Source organism: Pseudochaenichthys georgianus, chromosome 14 (genome assembly GCF_902827115.2).
Source record: "Pseudochaenichthys georgianus chromosome 14, fPseGeo1.2, whole genome shotgun sequence".
Taxonomy (NCBI): domain Eukaryota; kingdom Metazoa; phylum Chordata; class Actinopteri; order Perciformes; family Channichthyidae; genus Pseudochaenichthys; species Pseudochaenichthys georgianus.
The window spans coordinates 15,879,362-15,904,942 of NC_047516.1; the positions used below are offsets into that span (position 1 = coordinate 15,879,362).

The following is a 25,581-nucleotide window of genomic DNA, read 5'->3' on the forward strand; positions in this document are numbered from 1 at the left end:
CGATAGGCAGTAATCACGCAGGAAGTGTGGAACTCTGAGCATTTACATTCTCTGTGAATGAATGTCACATATTTCAGAACTACTGTGAAAATGTTGATTTCTTAAGAGGAAATTCTTAACTTGTGGATTTAGGAAGTTATTTTGTATTTAAAAGTTATATGAATGAAAAAACAGCATTAGTAATACATTTAAACTGTGTGGTCTCACAGGTGTGAAAAACACTCTAATTTCCTCTCAAATGTATCAAAATAAACTGACATACAGTCAGACATGGTAGGTCCCTCTTGTAGAATTTGTATCTTCCAAACAAAAGACTGTCTAATTACAAGTGAATCATTTAACATTTAGGTTGTGTTTTTAAGGGAAACATAGCTTGACTGTGTATGTTCTTCAGTTATGTTACCTTTAAAGGGGCCCCTGCGTCACACTGTCGGTTGAGAAGCATCTCGTCAAGTGAGATTTATTCACAAACTAGTTTCAGCTGAGAGAAAACCGCGGTAAAACCCTCCTCTGATTTCTCCCACAACAACTAAACCTGTTAGTGAGGCAGCCACATTCAACTTCTCCTTCAAGTGGGCAATACAAACCTCGACCGGCTCCTTTGTCGGCCTCATAGATAAATAACTCACTCTGCAACACAGTCTTCAGACAGAGCTTCGTCATGGTGTCCAGTGGAAGACAGATTTTCGGATTTATCCTGGCTATCATCGGCTTTTTGGGGAGCATCGTCATCTGCGCTCTTCCCACCTGGAAAGTCACAGCCTTCATCGGTGCCAACATCGTCACTGCTCAGGTGATCTGGGAGGGTTTGTGGATGAACTGTGTGACCCAGAGCACGGGCCAGATGCAGTGCAAAATCTACGACTCCATGCTGGCTTTGCCTCAAGACCTCCAGGCTTCCAGGGCACTCGTCATCATCGCTATCATCGCAGGCTTCTTTGGGCTCATTCTCGGCTTGGCAGGGGGCAAGTGCACCAACTTTATAGAAGACGAAACGGAGAAGAGCAAAGTGGCCATCGCTTCAGGAATTATCTTTATCATCGCAGGCGTCATGGTGCTGATCCCCATCTGCTGGACTGCCAACACCGTCATTCGTGATTTCTACAACCCCGTCATGTCCAACGCTCAGAGGAGGGAACTGGGGGCCTCGCTGTACCTCGGCTGGGCCTCCGCAGGGCTGCTGATCCTGGGCGGGGGGCTCCTCTGCAGCTCCTGTCCCCCCAGAGTTGAGAAGGACTACGATGTGAAGTACGCCAAGACTCGCTCTGAGCACAGCAGCAAGGCCTACGTTTAGATCTACAGCAGGAAGCAGAATTGGGACAATCTGTTTTAAAGAAATAAGAGTTTATCTATGTTTCCCTTTCTGTTTGACCCATGAAGTTAAGTCAGCCATCTAGAATGACAATGCTCATAATGTGTTCAAGTAAATAATGATGAGTGTGTGGCTTTAGCATGGGTCTTTTGGACGCAAGTTGTTGTCTTTAGAAAGTTTAGAATATTTGCAGTTTTGTATTTCTCTATATGTGAATACACACCAGTATTGACACAATTGTATACTATTCATTTGTAAAATACTCTCACGCACTCCATGATGTGTGAGATTTAAAATATGCCATATTAAAGCTGCCTGTGTATTACATATTTTCTGTCTAAGACTGATGTTTTAACCCCTCTATCAAACTAGACGATTGATGATTATGTGACTGATTCACAATATCTGTTTAAGTTATAATTGTCTTCAGATTTTATCTCTGTATTAATGTATAACGTTAAAATGCAAGTCATTTATAATGTATTGTTTTTTCAGTTATGACAAATGCCTTGCTGAGCATGGGATCTGTTTTTTCAAGTGTTCATGACAGAATCCTCGTAAACAGGTTGTGTGAAAATGTGTGCTACGAGCCAAAGAAATGTTGCTAAATAAAAAGAATGAGCCATAACTGTGTGTGTGTGTCTGTTTGTAGTATTATTTATTTGTATTATCTTGTTGGAGTGATCCTCTTTGTAAACATGTGCATGATGGAGAAGAAATAATATTACGAAAAAAGGTATATTTAGTTTAGTAATTACTTTGTTCGTGGAAATATTAATTGACACAAAAAAGATATCCCATAACTTTATTTTAAGCCTCATTAGAAGATTTTCCATCACATAGAGACAAGAACACTGAATAATAATAATAATAATAATACATTTTATTTTTAGGCGCCTTTCATGACACCCAAGGACACCGTACTTTTAAAAAAAATAAAAAAAATAAATAAAATAAAAGCTACACTACAGTGAGTAAGCAGATTTGAACAGGTGGGTTTTTAATTGGGATTTGAATAAGGTGATTGTGTCTGACTGTCGGATGTGCGGGGGGAGGGAGTTCCAGAGTCTGGGAGCAGTGCAGCTAAAAGCCCGAGCACCCATGGTGACGAGGCGTGGGGTGGGGACGGTCAGCAGACCAGCAGAGGAGGAGCGGAGGGAGCGAGAGGGGGTGTACTCCTGAAGAAGGTCAGCCAGATAGGGGGGGGGCAGCCAGGTTATTTTTGAAGTTGATACGGGATTGAACAGGGAGCCAGTGGAGTTGGATGAGGATGGGGGTGATGTGTTCGGAGGCCTTGGTGCCGGTGATGATCCGGGCTGCGGAGTTCTGTATGATTTGTAGTTTATTGATGAGCTTGGTGGGTATGCCTGAGAGGATGGCGTTACAGTAGTCGATGCGGGACGTGACAAATGCATTGACCAGGACTTCAGTGTTCGATTGAGAAAGGGATGGGCGGAGTCTGGAGATGTTGCGTATGTGGAAGAAGGCAGTCCGGGTGATGTTATTTATGTGAGGTGAAAATGAGAGGGAGCTGTCCAGGATGACACCAAGGCTCTTAACTTGGCCAGAGAAGGGGATGGAGTGGCCATCAATGATGAGGTTGGAGGCAGGGGAGGATGAGGTTTTGGAGAGGGTGGTGAATGCACAGTTAGTAGTCAAAAAGGTGATTGATTTGATCAAATTCCATGTGTGTGTGTGTGTGAGTGGGGAGTGGTTCTGCATGTTTCAAACAGGTTTATCTACATACTGGCCACTGCTAGAATGAAACAGGTTTTGTCTCCCAGGAGATGTGTTTCACATCTTTCTCCCTTTGTTACATGAATGTGTGCACGCAGGATGTGTATAATCACACACACTGAGCCCCAACAAGTGTTACATTTCTGAATAGAATCAGATTTGCAATCCATTTTCAGTGAGTATGCAGGGAGATGGTGTGTGAACAATAAGATGTGCATCTCATAAATATGATGATTTCCCAGAGGCCTATCATTCTTTCTGCTTCATCCAGAGCTTTTAGTTTCCAAAATAATCTCGTCAGACCATGATAATGAGGGAGGGAATAGATGATGTCACAGTTTCACAGCTGCCTCTCTCTCTCTCTGGCCCTCTCTGTTTTCCTCTCATCCTCCTCCCCCTTTTGTTTCCCTGTAGAGTAGGTGTGGTGCATCCACACCTGAGCAGTAGCACACAGGCAGCCTCTCAGATGACAGACGAGAAAGAGCACTCTCAGGTAGAGAAATAAGAAGAGAGAGGGAGGAGGGGACAGCCCTTATGGATATGAGGTAGGAGGGACAGAGACAGAAGACAAGCTGGCTGTAAACAAATACACTGAGGCTGAACACAGACACACCTGGAGTCGCGTTAAAGCAGCTGGAGGCTGGACGCACAGCAGAAATACTCGCATTCCTGGGACTGATACAACATTACAACTCAGGCAAGAACAAAATGGAGGCTGTGAAAAACGCAACATTTCACATTGAGAAAGACTGACACAGAAAGAAACAAGAGGAGAGTCGCAAGGAGCTAGAGCAAAAGAAGCTCCACAGAGAAGAATAGCAACTTTAGAGCACTTTCTGTCTGTGAGGATTCCCCCCTCCACCTCGACGTCATGGCCTCCACAGGGATGCAGATGCTGGCCAGCGCCTTGTGCCTCCTGGGCTGGGCAGGGGTTATCACCAGCTGCATAATGCCAACATGGCGGGTCACGGCCTTTGTAGGAACCACCATCGTCACCTCGCAGACCATCTGGGAGGGCATCTGGATGACCTGTGTGGTGCAGAGCACGGGGCAGATCCAGTGTAAACCTTACGATTCTCTCCTTGCTCTCAGCGCAGACCTACAGGCGGCCAGGGCTCTCATCGTCCTCGCCATCGCCACGGGCGCCGCAGGCCTCATTCTGGCCTTCGTCGGAGGGAAGTGCACGCGTTTTTTGGACGAGGAACGAGGCGGGGTTAAGGGCAAGGTGGCTGTAGCAGCAGGGGTCGTTTTGATTGTAACAGGGCTGCTGTGTTTGATCCCAACCTCGTGGGCGGCAGGGTCTGTGGTGAAGAAATTCTACAGTGCCGCCATAGATGCTCAACGTAGGGAGATCGGAGCCTCCATCTACATCGGCTGGGGAGCGTCCATCCTGCTTATGCTGGGAGGGGGGTTGTTCATCAGCTCAGCATGCCCCCTCAAAGCAAACGAAGCAGACAAGAGCCCTTCTGTCCGCTATTTGGTGGTCCGCTCCTCCAACGGGTCCACCAAGCCAGGTTCCCAAGGCAGAAGAGTACCAGCAGCAACATCTCAGCCTGTCGGAGGTCTTCCAAGGTCTCAAGGCTCATCAACAAAACCTCTTCTGTACACAAGGCCACCCTGGGAGGACCAGCCGGACCAGGGCTCGAGGCTGGAGTCCGAAAAATCATGGGCCCCATCGACAAAGTCTCAGATGAAAAGACTGGACTCTGCAAAGTCTGAACACAGTGATGTGCCGTCTACGAAGTCTCAGCTAAAACGAGCAGAAGAAGAGAATGTATCAGTTGAGAGTGGCAATGAGGATGCATCCTCAAATCCAACGAGGACATACCTATGAAATAAAATCACACATGCGTACTTAAGTTTACCACAAATTACAAACATTTTTATTTTAAGGGTGATTTAGAAGAGGTACTTTACTTTTTGTGTGACTGTTTACTGATGAAGAATAGTTGATTGGATTTACATACCGTTTTTTTTTACTCCACCTTGTTGCTTTTTTTAGAGTTCAAACGGGAAAAGTATAGTTTAACTATTCATCCATATGAAGGAGAATAGCAGCTTGTTATGTGCACTTAAACTGAACCTAAAACAAAGTGCAGTGTCAAATAAAAGTAGGTGAAAGTAAGTATGCATTTGTTTTATGGAATTGATCGTTGCCATTATTTTAACAAGTTCAATTTAAGATGTATAGCATTATACCTGTACCAGTTTTTGCTCTGACTGTTTCAATGCACTAAAATGATAATGAATCCGTCTGTCTTATGAATTTTACCTCAGACTTTTTAGTTTGTTGGTTTCTGCTTGATGCACAGTAACTTGAATGCAACATAAGAAATGAAGAAACAAGATATTTTTGCCCTTTTTCTATCATTCATTTATATTGATTGGATTGTATTTTTATTATTCATGTGAGCGATAATTTGATGAGCTGTACGACAATGAAAAACTCAACTTATTAAAATGTAAAGGTTACACTTTTTGGATTTAGCTTCTGCTTTTTGTTGCAACTGTGAAAAGTTTTGTATTTTATTTGTACACATGTGACTATATAATTGTATGTTAACTTCTCAATAAATGACTTAAATGTATATAATTTGATTGAGAAAGTATTTTTTCCCTGATCTAAATGTCACAAATGACCTGAGAAGAGCCTTTCCTTTCGAGTACACAGCATCCCCAGGCCTTTCAATCCTCTTCCTTTAAATCTACAGGACAAACTGGTTTGACAGAGAGTGTGTTTACAACAGGTGAGCCGGGTGAGATGCACAGTGTGTTTGTAAAGCATTCAAACTTAGTTTCAGTGCGTTTTGCTTATTCAAATATGCAGTATCTAGTCATATTATAAAGCTGCTAAGTTTTACTTCAGGAATAATATGTGTTGGATTAATACATGACATACACCTATACAATTGGAACTACATAGATAAGAAATAAATACATGTTGTAAGGTAGGCTAATGCAAAAATAAAACTGCACTAAACAAGTCAATATAAAAAAAAAAGTGATTTAGGTTTGAGCAATATTTGGCTGTAATCCATGACTACCTGTTTGGCAACTCAACCATAGGATTGATATATTCAGGTTGTCTCATAGTTTTCATCTAGTCATTAGTGTACACACATCAGACTCGGCAAGATAAAATTGCCCAACAATAGATCTATCCCCAATCTACCGGCAGATGTATTACAGCCCAATTAGGAAGATCTAAATTCAACATCTAATGCTTTGAACTTGCCACAAAAAAAAGAAACAACTTTCTGTTGTTAGTGTGTATTATCACACAGTAATATGTGTACAAATAAAACTTGTGTTGCTTTTGTACTTTGCTGCAGGACAGTACACACGAGCATGTTTCTTGTAAATCTGTAAGTTCAATTTGCATCACCATCGTCACCCTACACACCACTAAATCAATTACTAACACTAAAGTAGTGTTGATACAAGACAAGTTGCCTCATTTTCTATTGTCTATGATACATTACAGACATGACATGACTGTTACTGACCTTTATAAGTTTGATCCAGATTCACATCATTTACAGTAAGTGAACATCACTGCCCTGCAGGTAAAGTTTATATATGGAGACAAACACTTAAAACAAGCAACACTTAAATTACTCTTTTATTTATTTGAATGTTGCTGTTATGTGATGAAACAAGAGGAACATCAGATTCAGAATAACACATTTGATACTAGGGCTGTGCAATTTAATCGATCTTGCGATATATATCGATATTTAGTTTTCCGAGAAAGTATCGATATTTCAGCCGCGGGTATCGATACATTAAGTCTGATAACTGTGTTCGTTATACTCGCGTCCAGGAGAGAAGCTTTAAAAAGGAGACTGATTGAGTCTCTGAGAATGTTCAAATGTATACTTTAATTAATAAAAAGCAAATGTTACAAGCAGAAGATGGTTCAGTCAGAAAAACAGCTGTGTTCTGGCTCTCGTGAGCGAAGGGAAGAGAGCGAGCTCCACCTTTCCAGCTGTTAAATATCCTCTGCTGAATCCTCCCTGTGGGCGGGTTGGCGCTGCTGGGGATCGGCCCTCCACGTCTCCAATGTTCGCATTACAGAGGATTCAGACATTGCACATTAAATATATAACTAAACATGCCTTTTCTCCTCCTTATCTCTTTCATGACTTTTCATTTAATACATTTTAAACGCTGTAATCAATACTCCAAAAAGACCTCACGGCTGGTATCATTTCCGGTAGTTCCGAATGTTGTCTCATGCTACCCACGTCTGTAAACAAACGTATTCAAATAAACTGTACCTTCATTTAATATTCAGCAATAATAATATCTCGACGTCTATAGTTGTAGTGTTGAAATCAGTAGGTTTCGATGTGCAACACTCCGTGTCATATCGCTACTAAATTCACCTCAAAAGGAAATTGTATATTAGCCACATGCTAAATGCTAACCGGAGATGAAGGATTTTCAGAATAAAAGCTCAACCACTGGTTGTGCACAACAACTTCTGGTTTTTCAGTATAAAACAGCATTTAAACTGACGGTATGTTTAAGGTACTTTATGCCATCAAAACATTGATTTTAATTTCTAACAAGTCCCATTCAAATCCCCGTGTTCGGCCACCTGCTGCACCTTTTCATTCTCCATTGTCCATTGTGATACTGCACTTTACAGCTACAGTTTGCACTGTTTCAATAAATGAAACTAATTTTCTCACCACATCTTTTGATTCAATTTGTCCAGCATTTGCAAGTTGTAGACGCTCTGTCAAAGCCATATATTGTATACTTGATGCTTTCAGTTTTCAGTTGAATTAATTCAATCCAAGTCAATGGAACACTCACAAGATGTCACCAAAATCCCACTGTCCCTTTAAAATCTTTCAGAAAATGATATAAGTGTACCGAATTATATCGAATCGTATCGAATCGTATCGTTGGCTGAATATCGTGATATATATCGTATCGTTGGCTGAATATCGTGTATCGTATCGTATCGTGAGATTAGTGTATCGCCACAGCCCTATTTGATACGTGTGCAAACAATTGTAGAACTACATCAGAATATGTTTTACCTTCTTGAGGTGTTTTGTACATCTACCTTTACTACTATAGTTGTAGTCTCTTATAGAGGTACACAACACCAGGTATGTATCCGTCCTCATGCTCTGACACGGCTCGCTCCCAGTCTTCCACCTCAGAGACCTCCACACACGTCCACAGACCATCGGCCTCCATCTGCTTCAGCTCTCGCTCCAGGGCCTCTTTGTATTCTACATTGTCCTGGTTTCTTCTGGTAGTCATGCAAACGTAGCCACCTGGTGGAAACAGATAAGAGTGCAGTGGTGTTTTTGAAGGATCTAAACTTACCAAAAGTGAAGACATAATGATGCACAACCGATGATCTGAGCTGCATTTGATGCAAAATACAAAAAAGACTCTTACCTGGTTTGGTGCACTTGCACAACTCTCTGACGACACCAACCGGGACCTGACCATCACTCAGAGCTCCAACAATCACAACCACATCAAACGAACCTGCAGGAGAAAAAGAAAGGGAATAGGTGCAGAGTAAAGAAGTAGCCATATTAATAGCCATAAAATCATGTCAGATAGAGTCTTGCCCAAAATGTGTTTCTAAAGTAGAGCTCACCCAACCCACTTGAGAATAGCCTTTAGAATCACAACGATAAATTACATCTTAAATAATTTAAATCATTGCATTACCACACTGGACAAGTAGTGGCCCCTCTCCCAGTATGCACTGCTTCAGATCCTGGTACAACCCACTCTCTCTGGCCAAGTCCAACATAGCCTCACTTCCATCAATACCCACAAAGTGTCCAAATCCAAGTTTCTTCATCTGTACAACAGAGACAGTTCTGGTTGTTTATCGGTTATACTCGTCAACTCAGTATAACATGGAAAACATTTAAGAATAGTTAATGTGCTGTTCAAGACACAAGACAAAAAAGAGAAAATATTTAAATAAAGGTTTTTGATGTAAACAAGAGAATCACTTTTGAATTCAATTGTGATAATAAATATTCACAAACCTACAGGAACATGTTCAAGAAGAGAGGATGGATTGAGTGGAAATCTTCTAAAGTGAAACAAACTAAACATCAATCTAAAATAATAGAATATTTTCTAGTTTTAGATTTTGTAAAATATTAAACTAAATATTACTGTATTCAGACCTTAAGTATGCAGTTTTGATTCTGACTAGGGTTATATAAATGCATGAGTTTGTTCTCTATCTTGGGAATGTACCTGTTTGGCCACCAGTCCAGTACCACAGGCCACATCTAACACTACAGCTGCTCCACAATCACCGCTGAAATGGGAGGAGACGCAGTTTGCTGCCAGGCTCGGTGCCCGGTACTCCAGAACTGCCACGTCCTACTCAAACCAATGTTTACAAGGAACAGTGGCTTTTAGCACAGACAAAGAAAGTAAACAAGAGCACTGCAAAACCAAATCTGTCAAGATATAGGGGGGGAAAAGGTTGTATTATTGTTATTTTTGTTGGACTGAACAATTTTACTTAGTATTTATTTTCACTTGTTGTTTCCCTTCATTTCTGCAAAGAAATATACTAAATAAGTAAGTTACTTTCTCATAGATGTAACCAGAAAAAAATACTGCCAATAGTTCACTTTTATTGTACATCAGTTACCTCACCTGATCATAGTTCTCTGCCCATGAATTGTAGAAGTCCACCTTTTCTGCCGACGTGATGCTTTTATGAGCTGATAAGATATTTGCTTTCACATTTTCCAAAGTTTTAGTGGTGGCTGCCATTAGGCCTATACAAACCTGGTGAAGGCAATGACAAACAAGTAAATGTAAAATAACAAAAACAACATTTGTCATAACATTTATTTGACTGTGAGCTCAGCAGGCATGGTGATCCTAATAAATCATTAATTTTCTAAAAAGCTGATCAACCTTACTTTTTGGTTTTCATTTGATTTATTTTGTGATTTCATATGTAGCCAAAACAATCTGAAAATATATCCAAATCAATTCTGGGATGTTACACAGGTAATAGTGTCAAATGAGGAAAATATGGGAATGATTTGAAACTAGTGCAACTAATATATCAGAAGCCCATGTTGATTTCAATTGCTTATTGTTGCATTAGTAAATAACTATAACCTATTTAAAAGATTGAACTGCACTGTTCATGTCCGACCTCAACTATGGTTAAAAACATAGCCTGCTGCTACTTCAACCAGCCTTTAAAATAAATAAACATGCATGTTAGCGACAGAGTTACCTACAGTAGCTTCGATGTTTGTTTTCTTCTTCAGTAGTTTATCAAGTTGGATCCCTCGGATGTTTATAATTACACCCTGTATTTTTATTATTATGAGTGAAGTATGTATAGCTGTGTGGGGTTCGTGGTTTCCGTGTTGTTGCGTTTACGGCCACCGTAATATCTGACACACATGTTTTCATTTAAAAATATAACCTTTAAAAAATAAATACAAAAGAAAAACCTTGACAACTTGACAGAAACAAATCCCCTGCTAGTATACACTCGAATGTGTGATTATGTAAGAGAAAGTGCAATACTGAACGCATACACAAAGAGACACACACACAAACACCGTCTACTACTTGGACATGGAGATTGTAAATCAGTAGAAAACGGTTACAGACTACACAAAGGTGGCTGTGTTTTTCAACTCCTTTCTGTCAGACCATAGATGGCACCTCCAGATCCAAAACAATCTAACATTACATTTTCTTTTAAAAGCCCTGGATTTTTTTTACAAAATGAAGCGTTATTTTTGTTTTAAGCTTTTGAAACCCATTTTCCCTACAACCATTGAAAGCGGCATAAATGCTTCCAAATTATTGCACATGCGCAGTAGCTATGATCCCGAACTGCTGTTCTTGTTCCCACCTGCAGAGCGACTAGTCAAAACAAAAATCTTCTGGAAAGTCGGAGTCCTCCTGATATTAAAAAGCAGGCTAACCCAGCACGTAGCTACCGATAACGTTAGCAAAGTTAATTAAAGTGATATTAAACATAACTTGAATAGTCGTAAAGTAAATTTAGTCGCCACGATTCACTATGGAGACCGTTCAAAAGTTCCGTTTTTTCTACAACTTGTTTTGGTCGGTTTTTGTGGAATAGCTGGAATGCTAACGCTGTGTAGAAATATCAGTTAGCTTAGCATTGGACTCACCAACAACACAGAAAGCCCCCAGCCTCTTCTGGGCCCTGTTGGACGGCAGGAGTTTGTTATTTTACTCACTGGTAATAGGCCTCTTTTACATTTCAGCTGCATGTTGTGTTTAACAAAGAAGTAACTGTTTTTGTGTGTGCTGTAAAACCGCTTAAAACAACACATTAGTATCGCCTGAGAGCTAGTTGACCTGCATCACAAACTCTAAAAACAATGAGTTACCAGTCACTACGTGTGATGACAGTATTGGAAAAAGTACTCTGATGTTATACTTAAGTAAAAGTATAAATACTACAGTATAAAAATACTTTGTAAAGCGTAAAAATCCTACTTGACTACAAGTACAAAAGTATTGTCATCAAAATATACTTTATAGTAGTATTTGCATCTAGATGTATATTCATTCAATTACTGGATTATGTTTATAACTACATTCAATTGTTCTTCACAGCTGTTTAAGGTAGCGCTGATTTTAATAACTTTATATACTGTTGCAGGATGTTCCCCTATACATATATATTATAGTTTATTTATTAGTTTATTCATATTTGGTTTGAGCTCCTAATCTGTATATACTACTGCCAAATAGTAGTGGACTAAATGCTAAGAATATTGGCTTCCAAATTGTACTGGAGTAGAGGTATAAAATAGCATGAAATAAAGACACTCAAGTACAGTACTTTACTACATTAAACTACTCTAAAATAAATCATTCGTACCACGTCTTATCACATTTTGTCCTGAAGGCAGTTGAATGTTGAAATACTTGTACTTTTGTTCTTTTCCACAGGTTCTTTTGACAGCAACGCCCTCAAGATGTCTATCCTCGGGTTAAAGAAGAAACAGCCGAAGACTTTTAAAGTCAAAGTTATCACCATGGATGCTGAGATGGAGTTCAGCTGTGAGGTCAGGATTTTTTCGTGCAGGGTTGCTTTATTCATCTCTGTATCTGGATGGGCTATGTTTGATTTCATTTCCAGGTATAACCATTGATTTTCTGCATTTGTATTTGTAACCAGTTATTGGCACATTCACAATACATCTTAGATTTATGGGAGGTTGTGGCTCAGTGGTAAGTGCGCTGATCTTCGGATCACGGGGGCGAATCCTGCTGCAGTCAACATTCCGCAGTCAAGACACTTCACCCTAAATTGTTCAAGTGGGGATTGCCCACAGTATTGAATGTATGTAAGTCGCTTTGGATAAAAGCGTCTAACAAGTGACATGTAATGTAGTTTATGGACAAGCTTACTGAAGAATAGCCTGAAACTGACCTAATTATAAACAATTGTTTTGCATTACATCATCAAGAGTTCAGCTTGTTTCCTCATTTATGTATATGCCGGCCCTGCCACGTCTTGTCTTGTGATCAACTTACCTAGAACATGATTGACCCATTGAAATGTTTTAAACATTTGCTAAGGGAAATAATCTCCCTGCTTTTTACTCGATAATATTGATTCTTTTTGATTGTGTTATTGAAGGCATCCTTTACTTTTCAGGCCCAACTCACCTAAACAATACTGAAAAACCCTCACAAATCAGTCACTTCAACATTTGACCATGAAGACTAAAGGGATATTCTGTTTTAGAAAAAGGAGCATCACTTGTTGGTTGATTTAAACAGTTCCTGGGAATACAGAGCAGCAGCAACACATTAGCTTTCAGCATCTTAACTCACATGTCTTTATCACTCTCTGTTGTTCTCAGGTGAAGTGGCAAGGCAAAGACCTGTTTGACCTGGTGTGTCGCACCGTTGGTCTGAGAGAGACCTGGTTCTTTGGACTCAGGTACACGGTGAAGGACACCTACGCCTGGCTGAAACCAGAGAAACGGGTGAGTGAAGGAGTGAAGGTCAAATGGAGCAATGAGGATTATTAAACAAAACAAATTACATGACCAAGATACCAGACGTCATGGGGTTCAAATATTATCAACAATGCACAGTCAGATTAGAAAGATGAGGCTAACTAAATGAAGGCTATAACAAACATAATTATCCATTTACAGACATGTTGTATATTGTCTTTTGATTAAACAAATAATCATTTTGTTTCTACAATGTAAACAATATCCATCCAAACACACAATCCAAAGGTGCCTCTTCAAATTGTTTGTCTTATCTGAAAAACAATCAAAGAAAGTATTCAGTTTGTAATTATATAAAACAGCAAACTTTGCATAAGAAGGAGTTAATGTTGGTCAATTCTCCTTTCTCTCATTCATTGATTATTCTAATGATTGATGAATTACATTATTGCTAGCAAGTTATTACATAATACTGATCATGCACTTCTGGCTAGGGCTACTTGATTATGGCAAAAATCATACTCTCGATTATTTGGGTCAATAATTGATATCACGATTATTCCAAACGATTATCCATTTACTTTGAAAACATCCATTTATTGAAAAAAAACAATTTGAACAGCATGTTTTTAACAGTTGATTACCCTGAACTTTAAGTAGAATTCAACTGAAAAACCGATCGTTTTATTTCGATTATGTTGTTTTCAAAATCGTAATTGCGATTTAAAATAGGATTAATTGAGCAGCCCTACTTCTGGCTTTAGTGAGTTTGGTCTGAAATGATGGTGCTTATTTGCTCTCTAAGGTCTTGGACCAGGAGGTTCCCAAGGACTCGCCCATAACATTTCATTTCCTGGCTAAATTCTTCCCAGAGAAAGTAGAAGAAGAGCTCGTCCAGGAGATAACTCAGCACCTCTTCTTCTTACAGGTAAGCCTTGAAGTGATCCTTTTTGTGTGTGTGTGTGTGTGTGTGTGTGTGTGTGTGTGTGTGTGTGTGTGTGTGTGTGTGTGTGTGTGTGTGTGTGTGTGTGTGTGTGTGTGTGTGTGTGTGTGTGTGTGTGTGTGTGTGTGTGTGTGTGTGTGTGTGTGTGTGTGTGTGTGTGTGTGTGTGTGTGTGTGTGTGTGTGTGTGTGTGTGTGTGTGTGTGTGTGTGTGTGTGTGTGTGTGTGTGTGTGTGTGTGTGTGTGTGTGTGTGTGTGTGTGTGTGTGTGTGTGTGTGTGTGTGTGTGTGTGTGTGTGTGTGTGTGTGTGTGTGTGTGTGTGTGTGTGTGTGTGTGTGTGTGTGTGTGTGTGTGCGCGCGCGCGCTCCTCAGGCTGTTGTAATATTCACAAAGATTTAGAGAACATGTTTGTTGCCGAATGAAGATGTTTCCTTGGTTTAATTAATACATGTTCCTACGTGTCTTCAAATTCTTGTATAGGTCAAAAAGCAGATATTGGATGAAGAGATATTCTGTTCCCCTGAAGCGTCCGTCCTGTTGGCGTCCTATGCCGTCCAGGCCAAGGTAAGAAAGCTTCATGTTCCTCCCTTCAGGTATGCTTTCGGCAAAGACCTGAAGATTAAAAATCATGTTTTGACCAGCTTTATACAAAGTATCTCTCTGTGTATGGACCTAACAGAATATACGGCACACTTTAATAAGACTTAGATCAATGTGTTTTTGCAAACAATCAATATTTTATTTTCAGTTAGACTTATACATATATAGTTTGCTAATGTGCAAAAGTAACGTCCCCATCTTTTTATTTTTCTCGTTTCCACCCCTTTATTCTCAATCGCAGTATGGGGACTATGACCCAAGTTTCCATAAGCCGGGCTTCCTCGCACAAGATGAACTTCTGCCCAAAAGAGTAAGTGCACATTTCAAATTGTTGTTATTTGTTGTTATTATCTGTTTAATATACCTAATTGGTAGATCAGTGACACATTGTTTGTTTGTGCGTATGCAGTCCATAATGTGTATTCTTCTGATCCTGTAGGTTTTGATGCAATACCAAATGACGGCGGACATGTGGGAGGAGAAGATCACGGCTTGGTACGCCGAGCACAGAGGCATCGCCAGGTAGGACCCACGCGGGGGGGATTCTGAAATTCAGCATGTAGAGAGAAATGAACCCCTGCACAGAGACAGTTTTCCTGAATACAGTAGTTAAAATGAGAGAAATTCGATATGCCTTCCCTTCTTTATTTTTACATCATCCATACAGGGATGAGGCTGAGATGGAATACCTTAAAATCGCTCAGGACCTTGAGATGTACGGTGTCAGCTACTTCGCCATTACTGTGAGTGTTATCTTATGCTGCCTTTTATGGTATTTAAAAAAAGATATATACGTCACCTTTACTGTTACTGTTGTTTCAATTCACAGCAAAATAAGAGGGACACAGACCTGCTTCTCGGAGTGGATGCTCAGGGTCTCCACATCTACAGCCCCAACAGCAAACTCAACCCCAACAAATCCTTCCCCTGGAGCGGCATCCGCAACATCTCTTACAGCGAGAAGGAGGTAAATGCAGCGGACTGTCTTTTCCGGTCTTTCATCGAGCATTTTTCTGTCAAAATGGGGGTATGAATATTGTGTGGAAACAACAAGTGGGCTTGTTTAGCTGTATTGAAATTGCAAATCCATACATGATTTGTTCTCTTACTATAGATATAATTTACAACACAACTGCCAAGAAACCGTAGGTGTGTAGTGTGATTCTGTGTAGTTTATTTATGGCATCCTGTTGGGTTTGACGTCATCTGAACAGGACATCGAACGCTCACTGCTTGATAGCACAAAGGTCCGTTTACGCAGGTTGTTAAACAACATCGTTATGGGGAAATGCAAGTTTGCGTCCAAATGGTTGGAAGATAAGGAGGAAGGACAATCAATACTGTATATAGTCAATGTGAGGTAAAGTGTGTCGCCAAGGTAACCGGTTAAACCTCGAAGTGGCGATGAGGTCTTAAAATGTATGAAAAAAAGGTCTTAAAAGGTATTACATTGGACTTCAGGATTCCTGCATATACCCTGTGTTAACTATATCATAAAGCGCTTCAATTTTTCCCTTATGCAACATGAAAGTATCACGATATGTATCGGTCGAGTATCGGTATCGTAAAAAAAGTCAACGATGCGCATCCCTATGTCCAAACAATGCTCACTTTTTAACTTTCCCATGTTGCAGTTCACCATCAAACCCTTGGATAAGAAGAAAGATGTTTTCAAGTTCTACTCCTCTCAACTGCGTGTCAACAAGCTGGTTGGTCTGCCTCTTTCTGAATGTTGCACTATCATACATTTAGAGCTATATGAAGTTAGGGTACCACTTTACAATAAGACTACCCTTATAAAGGGTTCGTAATTAGGTTATTAATTAGGTTGTAAACACTTTATTTAGTCAACACAGACTCACTATTTGGCAAGGTGACTAAGCCTTATATTGGCTACTTAGCGAGAATCAACTCAGTGAACAACAGATACCAAGGATGCTGGCTGATGAACAAGACGAAGTAAGCTAGGTAGCCAATATAAGACTTAGCAGTACAGATGCTTGTGGGCTCACTATTTGGCAAGCAAACGGTCACAGTTGTCCTGTTTATCTCATGTCTTATAAAAGCTTATTAATGACTTATAAAGTGTTCACAACCTAATTAATGAATGAACTACAAACTATTCGTAAACCCTTTATAAGGGGAGTCTTATTGTAAAGTGGTACCGAAGTTAGATATTTATTGTCTGGTCTCTCCTGTGTCTTCAGATCCTGCAGTTGTGCATTGGCAATCACGATCTATTCATGAGGAGGAGGAAGGTGGACTCCATTGAAGTGCAACAGATGAAGGCTCAAGCGAAAGAAGAGAAGGCCCGCAAGAAGGTCAGTGCTCCCAGCTTCACGCGAGCAATAAGAAAAACATTGTTCACAGTATGAAGGGTTGCTGGTGTAAACCTTTTTGAACTGGTAAACTATTATTACCACTAGGTGTCACACTTGACTCAGCAGCTGCCCATCCCTTCTTTTCTTGTACATGATATCTCCTCTATGTTTTGATTTAAAGATCCAAGATGGTGGTACTCGCAGACTAATTACATTACATTGCATTTAGCTGACGCTTTTATCCAAAGCGACGTACAATAAGTGCATTCGACCAACAAGATACAAACTTGAAGAAAACAGAATCATATAAGTACATCAGGTTTCATAGAGCCAAAACATTTCAAGTGCTACTCAACTGGCTTTAGATAAGCCAGCCCTTTATTAGTATATAAGTGCTTTGTTAATAGTTCTATCGCTCGAAGTGGAGTCGAAAGAGATGAGTTTTCAGTCTGCGCCGGAAGGTGTGTAAGCTTTCTGCTGTCCTGATGTCAATGGGGAGCTCATTCCACCATTTTGGAGCCAGGATAGCAAACCCACGTGGTTTTGCTGATGGGAACTTGGGTCCCCCTCGCAGTGCGGGTGCAGCGAGTCGTTTGGCTGAAGCAGAGCGGACAATCTTATACGTTCAAAATGTTCATCGTGTTGTATTTTAGTTTAATTAGAGTTTTAGTAGGACACAACAGGCTGCAGGTGAATCCACATTTGAATCGTGCTGTCATATTGCTTGTAGTGTAAAACAAGTTGGATTTGAGACACACACGTTGCTTCTTATGCGTCTGCCATTTGTAGTATCTGTATGTTTGTATCAAAATCACAAATGCCTGTTAGCCCTTTTTTATAAAATCAGACGCGTTAAGGCTTTTACACTGAACCAGTAAAACCAGAAATTGATCCAACTCTATACACACCATGCATACATATAGAAACTACAGTTTTATTTATCATCGCTGATCAAGCTTGGTTCTCTTTGCTTACATTATTGAGTTTCTTCTTGGCATCAATGTAGATGGAGCGGCAAATCCTGGCACGGGAAAAACAGATGAGAGAGGAAGCAGAACGGGCAAAAGAGGAGATGGAGAGAAGACTCTTCCAGCTGCAGGACGAGGCGCGGCTGTCCAACGAGGCTCTGGTGAGAGCTTCATCCTCCACATGAAATAACTGTTGAAACTGTTCAGCTTTTGTGATGACTCCCGTTTGGCTAACAAGCTTTAAGTAGCTTCTTGTTAACTGGATACCATTGCGAAGCCTAATGTCTCCATCATTCCTAATAATGGCTATTTAAATGTTCCAATGTATTTTCTCCAGCTTCGCTCTGAGGAGACGGCGGACCTGCTGGCAGAAAAGGCTCAGATTGCAGAGGAGGAGGCCACGCTTCTGGCCCACAAAGCTGCAGAAGCTGAGCAGGACAGGCAGAGGTTAGAGGTCACGGCCATGAAGACCAAGGAGGAGAAGCGGCTGATGGAGCAGAAGATGAGGGAGGCCGAGCAGCTGGCCGTCAAACTGGTGGAGCAGTCTGAGAGGAGGTCATTAGATTTAATAACTTCCATCTTTTCTAAGATCCATTTATCTTATTTTTCAATAAAAATACATAAATAGTTACCATTTAGGTAAATCTGCATTCTTCTGCTTGTAATAGCCTCTAGTGCAGGGATGGGCAAATGGCGGCCCGTGACACTGTGACGTTAAGTTGCAGCTTGTAATTATGTCGTTACAAGCTTAAAAGTTGTTTTTATCATCTGAATTTGGCGAAACAAGTTTAATATTCTAAAAACCAAGACTTTGTTTATTTGAAATCAGATGAAAACAAACTGTGACGGACCTTGCCGTGTTATCTATGATTACTATACGCTTTTCATTCATAATTTCAGCGGGAGGGAGGGGTCGCGGCGCTGAGGAACAGCAGAGTGCGGGTTGACAGGTGTCTGTGTTGACACTCCCCTTATTGTACGTCAGCAGAGACAGGCTACAAGTGTCTTAGCTAGGTTCAAGTTAGACAACCGATGTCTGGGTTAGTGTTCATGGCTTCATGTTTCTGTCATCTTAATGGTTAATCTCAATGCACTCACATTTTCCGTGCTTTCCAATAGTTTAAAATAGTTTTATTCCACTGTTAAATAACCTGTTCAATACAAACATGCCACTTGTAAAAATTAAATACCATTTCTGTGAACTGATATTTGTTTAGCGAGCTTATTAGCGGATGTTCCCTGAAAGATTATAAAATGTCAATGAAGATGTCAGTGTGTGTTCCAAGTGAATCTGCGGCCCCCTGGTGGCCAGTACATACATTACGTGGCCCCCACCACCATCCAAGTTGCCCATCCCTGCTCTAGTTTGTTAGTAACAATGTCTTCCTTCAGCCTTGAACTAATCAAAGCTCTGGTTCCAGATTGAAGGAGTCCGACCACCTGAAGCAGGACCTGACGGAGGCGAAGGACGCCGAGCGGAGAGCCAAGCAGAAGCTGCTGGAGATCACCAAAACTACATATCCTGTGAGACGATGATCATACTGCGGCTCTTTGTGACAAATCCAAGTTAATACAGTGCAAATGTTTTATTAGCTACGGCCATTTATCTATCTATATAAGATACTTTTGACACTATGAGTCCTGACTCTGTGACGGTTAGTGCATTAAGAGAGGATTATTGTTGTTGTTAAAGCACCCAATGTAAAGCACAACATGAGCTGTTGTCAACATTTTGGACAGAGAAATGCATACAAGGGTTTTGGATTTAGTTGGATAGGAATAGGTACAATAAAAAAAGTTTCATTTGATTTTGTCGCCAATAAGTGCTGTCACCAAGTACTTACAGTAGTTAAAATAATTTGTATAGTGTATCACTTTCCATTTCCTGCCATCGTATGTAAACGGACTGTAATGTAGTAGTGAAAACACATTACAGTACTCATATGACACATGTTTGCTTTCCTTTAGCTCATAGCAGCCTACTCTGCTCCCCCTGCCCCCCTCCCTCCTCCTGAAGCTGCCGACTTTTCCTATGAATCAACGTCCACACGTCTGGACTTCAAAGACTCTGACATGAAAAGGCTGTCCATGGAGATCGAGAGAGAGAGGTGAGTTGACATCCTGTAGGGTACACTTTAGAAAGACAGTCCAGATCTGTGTGTGTATGTGTGTGATACTTTGTGATGCATGAATGCAGGCTGGAGTACATGGAGAAGAGCAAACACCTGCAGGACCAGCTGAAGGAGCTGAAGACGGAGATCGAGTCACTGAAGCTGGAGGAGCAGCAGCAGCAGCAGGCCGGCGTCTACACCCTGCGCCACGAGGCCCGCGGGTACAACCAGGAGCCGGTCTACCTACCTCAGAGCAACGTACGTATCTGTCTTTTAATGGAATGGTAAAGTTATTTCATTATTTATCGTGACACACAATCGTGTCATCTTAATTAGTAATGGTGAGTCAATGTGATTAACAAACATTGTTTAAATGGATATTTTTTTATTTATTAATATACTTATGGAGATATTAAATGACTTATACAATTATAAAATAATTTTGTATATAATATTTTTACAGTTTTATCCCATTTGGTAATAGAGAGAGACAATTCATGATGGCAGGTTTATTTTTGAACTATGTAAAATACCCTATCATAATTGCTTTTATATCCGCAAACTTTCTCCTCTATACTTTAATAAACAGATATTCTTTGAGCCAAAAGAGCCATCAGTTTAAAGGCAACCTGTTTTCAATATTTAAATATGTAGTTCCCAGCTGATTTAAGATGTGTAGCATATGAAGTACTGTTGTATTCATTTAATCAGTATTGGTGTTTACTTAACTTCTCGTTGTATCACTAAAAACATTTCTTCACACCGGTTTATTCCACATTTTCTCTTTTAAAAAAACGTGTCTTGCAGCGAAACTCTGCGTACATGTCTCAGATGGCTTACTTTGAAGAAGTGTGATCGAGTCCTGCAAGAAACGCAACGTGGGCCCAGCTGTTGTGACTTTTGACCTGACTGAAACAAACAGACACTCGCACACATCATGACTGTGCTTTGGGAAGACCATACATCTGTACCGACAACAAACAGCCACTAGTTGCTACCACCTTCCACACTGCAGCACCTTCTTTCTTTATAAAGTGTTTGTGACACTGATTCAAGACGTGGTGCTGAAGACGGTTGCATGTTGCTGTGTCGAGTTGCTGATGTTGTTTTGTGGTTTTTAAGGGATGCTTAGCTGTGAGATGGTCAGATATCATATCATAACTTCATGACACGTTTTAAAATAATGCCTTAATGACATTTTAGGGCAAGGATTGAGGTTCAAATTCATCGTAAACTGGCTCTAGGCAAGTTCCTCCATTAGTCGCCATTGGATAAACACTGAACATCTGTAAACAAATATTTTGTAAATACGGTCACTTTCTTTCAAACTAGCAAAGTGTTTCTCAAACGTGGGAAAAAATGACCTGAAAGAACCCCAAATTTGAAATTACACATTTCCCAATTTTGTTTTATAATGTAGTTTTGAACACTAAAAAACCAGTAAGGATAACTCTTGATTATTGACAACTTAAGGTGTAAATGAAAACAATCTTGCTCATAAAAGTTATTTGTAAAAATAGTAATCACAACTCACAGAGACGTCTGAGAAGCGGACGTGTGCAGCAGGGACAGTTTCTAGAGGAGACACTCCATAAAATGTTAAATGCAGTGTTGATCTTTGTTTTGGTGGTTTTGTTTGCTTTTTTAGTTTTTGAGCTGCCTTTACACACAGGTGCCTTTTTATTGTTTCCAGTGCCTCAACACATAGTAATGTAGAACAAAGGTAGTACACAAGCTTGCCATTTCAACTTTTTATCTTTTGTATCTAGACTGTTGATGTGCCTTGAACTTTATTTGTTACTATTATGATAAGAGTTACTAAGGTTCGTATATGCTATCATTGTGCTTATGTGTCTTAGCATTGGGGTTGCCTTTGAGCCTGGGTTGGATATCATACCCTGACTTTTTGACCTTCCGGTTTTCTTTTATTTCCTCAGATGGTGTACTTCTCAGGGTTAGTGTTGGAGACAATCAGATATGTGTTTCCCCTGAGATAAACAGCCTTTTTTCCAATATTGCTAACGGATTCAAACAGGCTATTAACATGTAGCTTGGTTAAATCTAATAGTAGCAAAGTAGAGACTTTACACATGTTGAGATGGGTAACTTTTCTTACACTAAAGTCCTCATTATATTGTTAAAAAGGGAGAGGCTGGATGCCATATGTACAGCCAGAGATTCTGGGTGTTTATTTTAGATCGACATCATTATGGACCTAACGGAGACAATTGATTGGTTCATTATTGCATGGTTGGGTATTAGGCTAACCTTGGTCCTGTGTAAACTGTATTGTGTAAAATGTCCCAGTGAAAGTGTTCTTTTTGTATTTCATCAACACATTTCTTAAGTGCTTTAATTTGCATCTTCAACCTTATTTATTTGTGCTATAAATCCTTAAATAACATCATCACACATGTTTTCTTTGTGGAGGAATTAAATGTTTGTTTTTGTTTTTCCAGAAGTGGATTTTACTGCTACTTACTACTACAATGCGAGTGCTAAAAAAATATTTGACACACAAAACAATATTGTACCTACGGTTTACGTTGAAGTGATTACTATGTAACAATTTCACAAAGTTCTGCAATGACCTATTTCATTTATCAAGTTGTTTTGGTGTATATCATTTCAATACAACCGTGGTCATACAACATGCTTTTGTTTTGCCTGATGTTAGTAGAGGTTGTCCATAGATAATCATTGAATCATTATTGCTTTCTAATGTGTCAGTAAAATGTCATTAGCCACGGAGCGAAGAACCCATCAAGGCTGAACATCCATCTAAGTATATTATTTGAATTATAGGATTTTATGTAATGTGTAATCTCTCTGCATTTGAATGTGCATCCAAACACACATACAGTGGGGTAAAAAAGTATTTAGTCAGCCACCAATTGTGCAAGTTCTCCCACTTAAAAAGGTGAGAGAGGCCTGTAATTTTCATCCTAGGTACACTTCAACTACGAGAGACAGAATGGGGGGAAAGAATCCAGGAAATCACATTGTAGGATTTTTAATGAATGAATTGGTAAATTCCTCGGTAAAATAAGTATTTGGTCACCTACAAACAAACAAGATATCTGGCTCTCACAGACCTGTAACTTCTTCTTTAAGAGCCTCCTCTGTCCTCCACTTGCTAACTGTATTAATGGCACCTGTTTGAACTCGTTATCAGTATAAAAGACACCTGTCCACAACCTCAAACAGTCACACTCCAAACTCCACTATGGCCAAGACCAAAAAGCTGTCAAAGCACACCAGAAACAAAATTGTAGACCTGCACCTGGCTGGGAAGACTGAATCTGCAATAGGTAAACAGCTTGGTGTGAAGAAATCAACTGTGGGAGCAATTATTAGAAAATGGAAGACATTCAAGACCACTGATAATCTCCCTCGATCTGGGGCTCCACGCAAGATCTCACCCCGTGGGGTCAAAATGATCACAAGAACGGTGAGCAAAAATCCCAGAGCTACACGGGGGGACCGAGTCAATGACCTGCAGAGAGCTGGGACCAAAGAAGGCCAGGCAAGACCTGCAGTTTTCTGGGAGTTTGTTCCAGATATTTTGAGCATAATAACTGAATGCTGCTTTTCCATGTTTAGTTCTGACTCTGGGGACAGAAAGCTGACCTGAAGACCTGAGAGATCTGGATGGTTCATAATTTAGCAGTAGGTCAGAAATGTATTTTGGGCCAAAACCATTCAAAGCTTTATAAACCAGCAGCAGTATTTTTTAAATCTATTCTTTGACACACAGGAAGCCAGTGTAAAGACTTCCGAACAGGAGTGATGTGATCCACTTTCTTAGTGTTAGTGAGGACTCGAGCAGCAGCGTTCTGAATTAGCTGCAGCTTTCTAATAGATTTTTTAGTGAGACCTGCAAAGACACCATTACATTAGTCCAGTCTACTGAAGATAACTTCAGAACTTTGTTTAATTGAAGAAAGTTCTGACACATCCAGTCATTGATTTGTTCAATGCACTTACTCAATGTTTGAATTGGAGCATAGTCTCCTGGTGAAATAGTTACGTAAATGTGTGTGTCATCCGCATAGCTATGGTAACTTATTTTGTTGTTTTTCATTATCTGAGCCAGTGGTAGTATGTAGATGTTAAAGAGAAGAGGCCCCAAGATGGAGCCTTGAGGTACCCCACATGTCATATTTGTCAACTCAGATGTGTATTTTTTCTGTCCTTTAAGTAGGATTCAAACCAATTTTGAACTGTTTCCGAAAGTCCCACCCAGTTTTCTAGTCTGTAATATGTTGTGGTCAACAGTGTCAAACGCAGCACTGAGATCTAATAATACTAACACTGAAGTTCTGCCACTGTCTGTGTTTAAGTGGATGTCATTGAAGACCTTTACAAGAGCAGTCTCAGTGCTGTGGTTCGGACAAAAGCCTGACTGGAACACATCGAAACAACTATTTAAATGCAAGAAATTACTCAACTGTTGAAAAACAACTTTTTCAATGATTTTACCTAGAAATGGCAGGTTTGATATGGGCCTGTAATTGTTCATTACTGAAGCATCTAGATTATTCTTTTTTAAGCGCGGTTTAATGACTGCAGTTTTCAGGGCCTGTGGAAAAATACCTGAGTGAAGAGATGTGTTTACTATATGAAGTAGATCTGAGGCCGTGCAACGAAAAACATCTTTGAAAAATCCTGTTGGAATAATATCAAGGCAGCAGGAGGAGGATTTCAGAAGTTGAATAATGTCCTCTAGGTTTTTATCATTAAACTGATGGAATTGTGTCATGGTGTTAGAATTGATATTAGGTGGACATAGGGACAACACATTTGCTGTACCTGATGCAGAGGCACTGACTGCTTGTCTGATATTCTGAATTTTGTCAGTGAAGAAGGAGGCAAAATCATTGCACGCCCTGGTGGATAGAAATTCAGAGGCTACTGACACTGGGGGGTTAGTTAGTCTGTCGACGGTAGCAAACAAGGCTTGTGCATTGTTTTTGATTTTGGTAATGATGTCAGAGAAGAAAGACTGTCGTGCGTTTTTCAATTCCAAATTATAAAGGCCAAGTCTCTCTTTATAGATTTCAAAGTGAACATGGAGATTTGTTTTTCGCCACCTACGTTCAGCTTTTCGACACTCTTTTTTCTGCTCTCACAGTCATGGCCTTTCTCCATGGAGATATTTTCTTCCCAGTCACTTCCTTTACCTTAGTTGGAGCAATGGCATCTATAACATTTTTAATTTTTGAATTAAAATGATCTACTAGCTCATTTACTGAGATGTTAGCAGGGGCAAGTGTGGAAGAAATATTCTGAGTAAACATTTCCCTAGTATTTTCAGTTAAATATCGCTTTGTGGTTACCTCTTTTTGAACATTTTTGTGAACAGAAATAGAGCTCTCAAAGTAAGCACAGGAATGATCAGAGAGTGCAACATCAGTCACCACAACCTTAGAGATATTCAGACCCTTTGAGATAATTAAGTCCAGAGTGTGCCCCTTATTGTGCGTGGGCTCCGTCACATGCTGAGTCAGTCCATAGTTATCAATGACACAAAACAGTTCTTTAGCCCCTCTGTCCTGGGGGTTGTCAACATGGATGTTAAAATCACCAACAATGACTAGAT

At 40.1% G+C, this 25,581-nt stretch overlaps 4 protein-coding genes across 7 annotated transcripts; 3 read left to right on the forward strand and 1 right to left on the reverse strand.

Annotated features, from left to right (window-relative positions):
- Positions 1–184: 184 nt before the first annotated feature.
- LOC117458090 (claudin-4-like) lies at positions 185–1,926 on the forward strand. The gene has a single exon (XM_034098341.1). It carries the CDS (start codon positions 662–664, stop codon positions 1,292–1,294), a length of 633 nt encoding a protein of 210 aa, XP_033954232.1. The 5' UTR covers positions 185–661; the 3' UTR covers positions 1,295–1,926.
- Positions 1,927–3,275: 1,349 nt separating this feature from the next.
- Positions 3,276–5,584, forward strand: LOC117458378 (claudin-4-like). 3 transcript variants are annotated; one of them, XM_034098805.1, is made up of 2 exons: positions 3,276–4,532; positions 4,674–5,584. In XM_034098805.1, exons 1-2 carry the CDS (start codon positions 3,921–3,923, stop codon positions 4,881–4,883), a joined length of 822 nt encoding a protein of 273 aa, XP_033954696.1. In that variant the 5' UTR covers positions 3,276–3,920; the 3' UTR covers positions 4,884–5,584. The 3 variants fall into 3 exon arrangements, with proteins under 3 accessions (XP_033954696.1, XP_071061577.1, XP_071061578.1); XM_071205476.1 differs by having other exon boundaries at positions 4,821–5,584; XM_071205477.1 differs by having other exon boundaries at positions 3,848–3,860; positions 3,901–5,584.
- A 2,058-nt stretch (positions 5,585–7,642) lies between these two features.
- On the reverse strand, positions 7,643–10,454 carry mettl27 (methyltransferase like 27). 2 transcript variants are annotated; one of them, XM_034098807.2, is made up of 6 exons: positions 10,315–10,454; positions 9,713–9,847; positions 9,302–9,430; positions 8,756–8,891; positions 8,474–8,566; positions 7,643–8,346 (listed from the first exon to the last, which is right to left on the reverse strand). In XM_034098807.2, exons 2-6 carry the CDS (start codon positions 9,830–9,832, stop codon positions 8,138–8,140), a joined length of 687 nt encoding a protein of 228 aa, XP_033954698.1. In that variant the 5' UTR covers positions 9,833–9,847; positions 10,315–10,454; the 3' UTR covers positions 7,643–8,137. The 2 variants fall into 2 exon arrangements, with proteins under 2 accessions (XP_033954698.1, XP_033954697.1); XM_034098806.2 differs by having other exon boundaries at positions 10,311–10,454.
- A 486-nt stretch (positions 10,455–10,940) lies between these two features.
- Positions 10,941–22,634, forward strand: nf2b (NF2, moesin-ezrin-radixin like (MERLIN) tumor suppressor b). The gene is made up of 17 exons (XM_034098802.1): positions 10,941–11,300; positions 12,020–12,135; positions 12,940–13,065; positions 13,844–13,966; positions 14,460–14,543; positions 14,821–14,889; positions 15,019–15,101; positions 15,247–15,322; positions 15,409–15,546; positions 16,214–16,288; positions 16,787–16,900; positions 17,907–18,029; positions 18,206–18,423; positions 19,290–19,392; positions 19,837–19,976; positions 20,066–20,237; positions 20,787–22,634. Exons 2-17 carry the CDS (start codon positions 12,046–12,048, stop codon positions 20,832–20,834), a joined length of 1,782 nt encoding a protein of 593 aa, XP_033954693.1. The 5' UTR covers positions 10,941–11,300; positions 12,020–12,045; the 3' UTR covers positions 20,835–22,634.
- Positions 22,635–25,581: the final 2,947 nt, after the last annotated feature.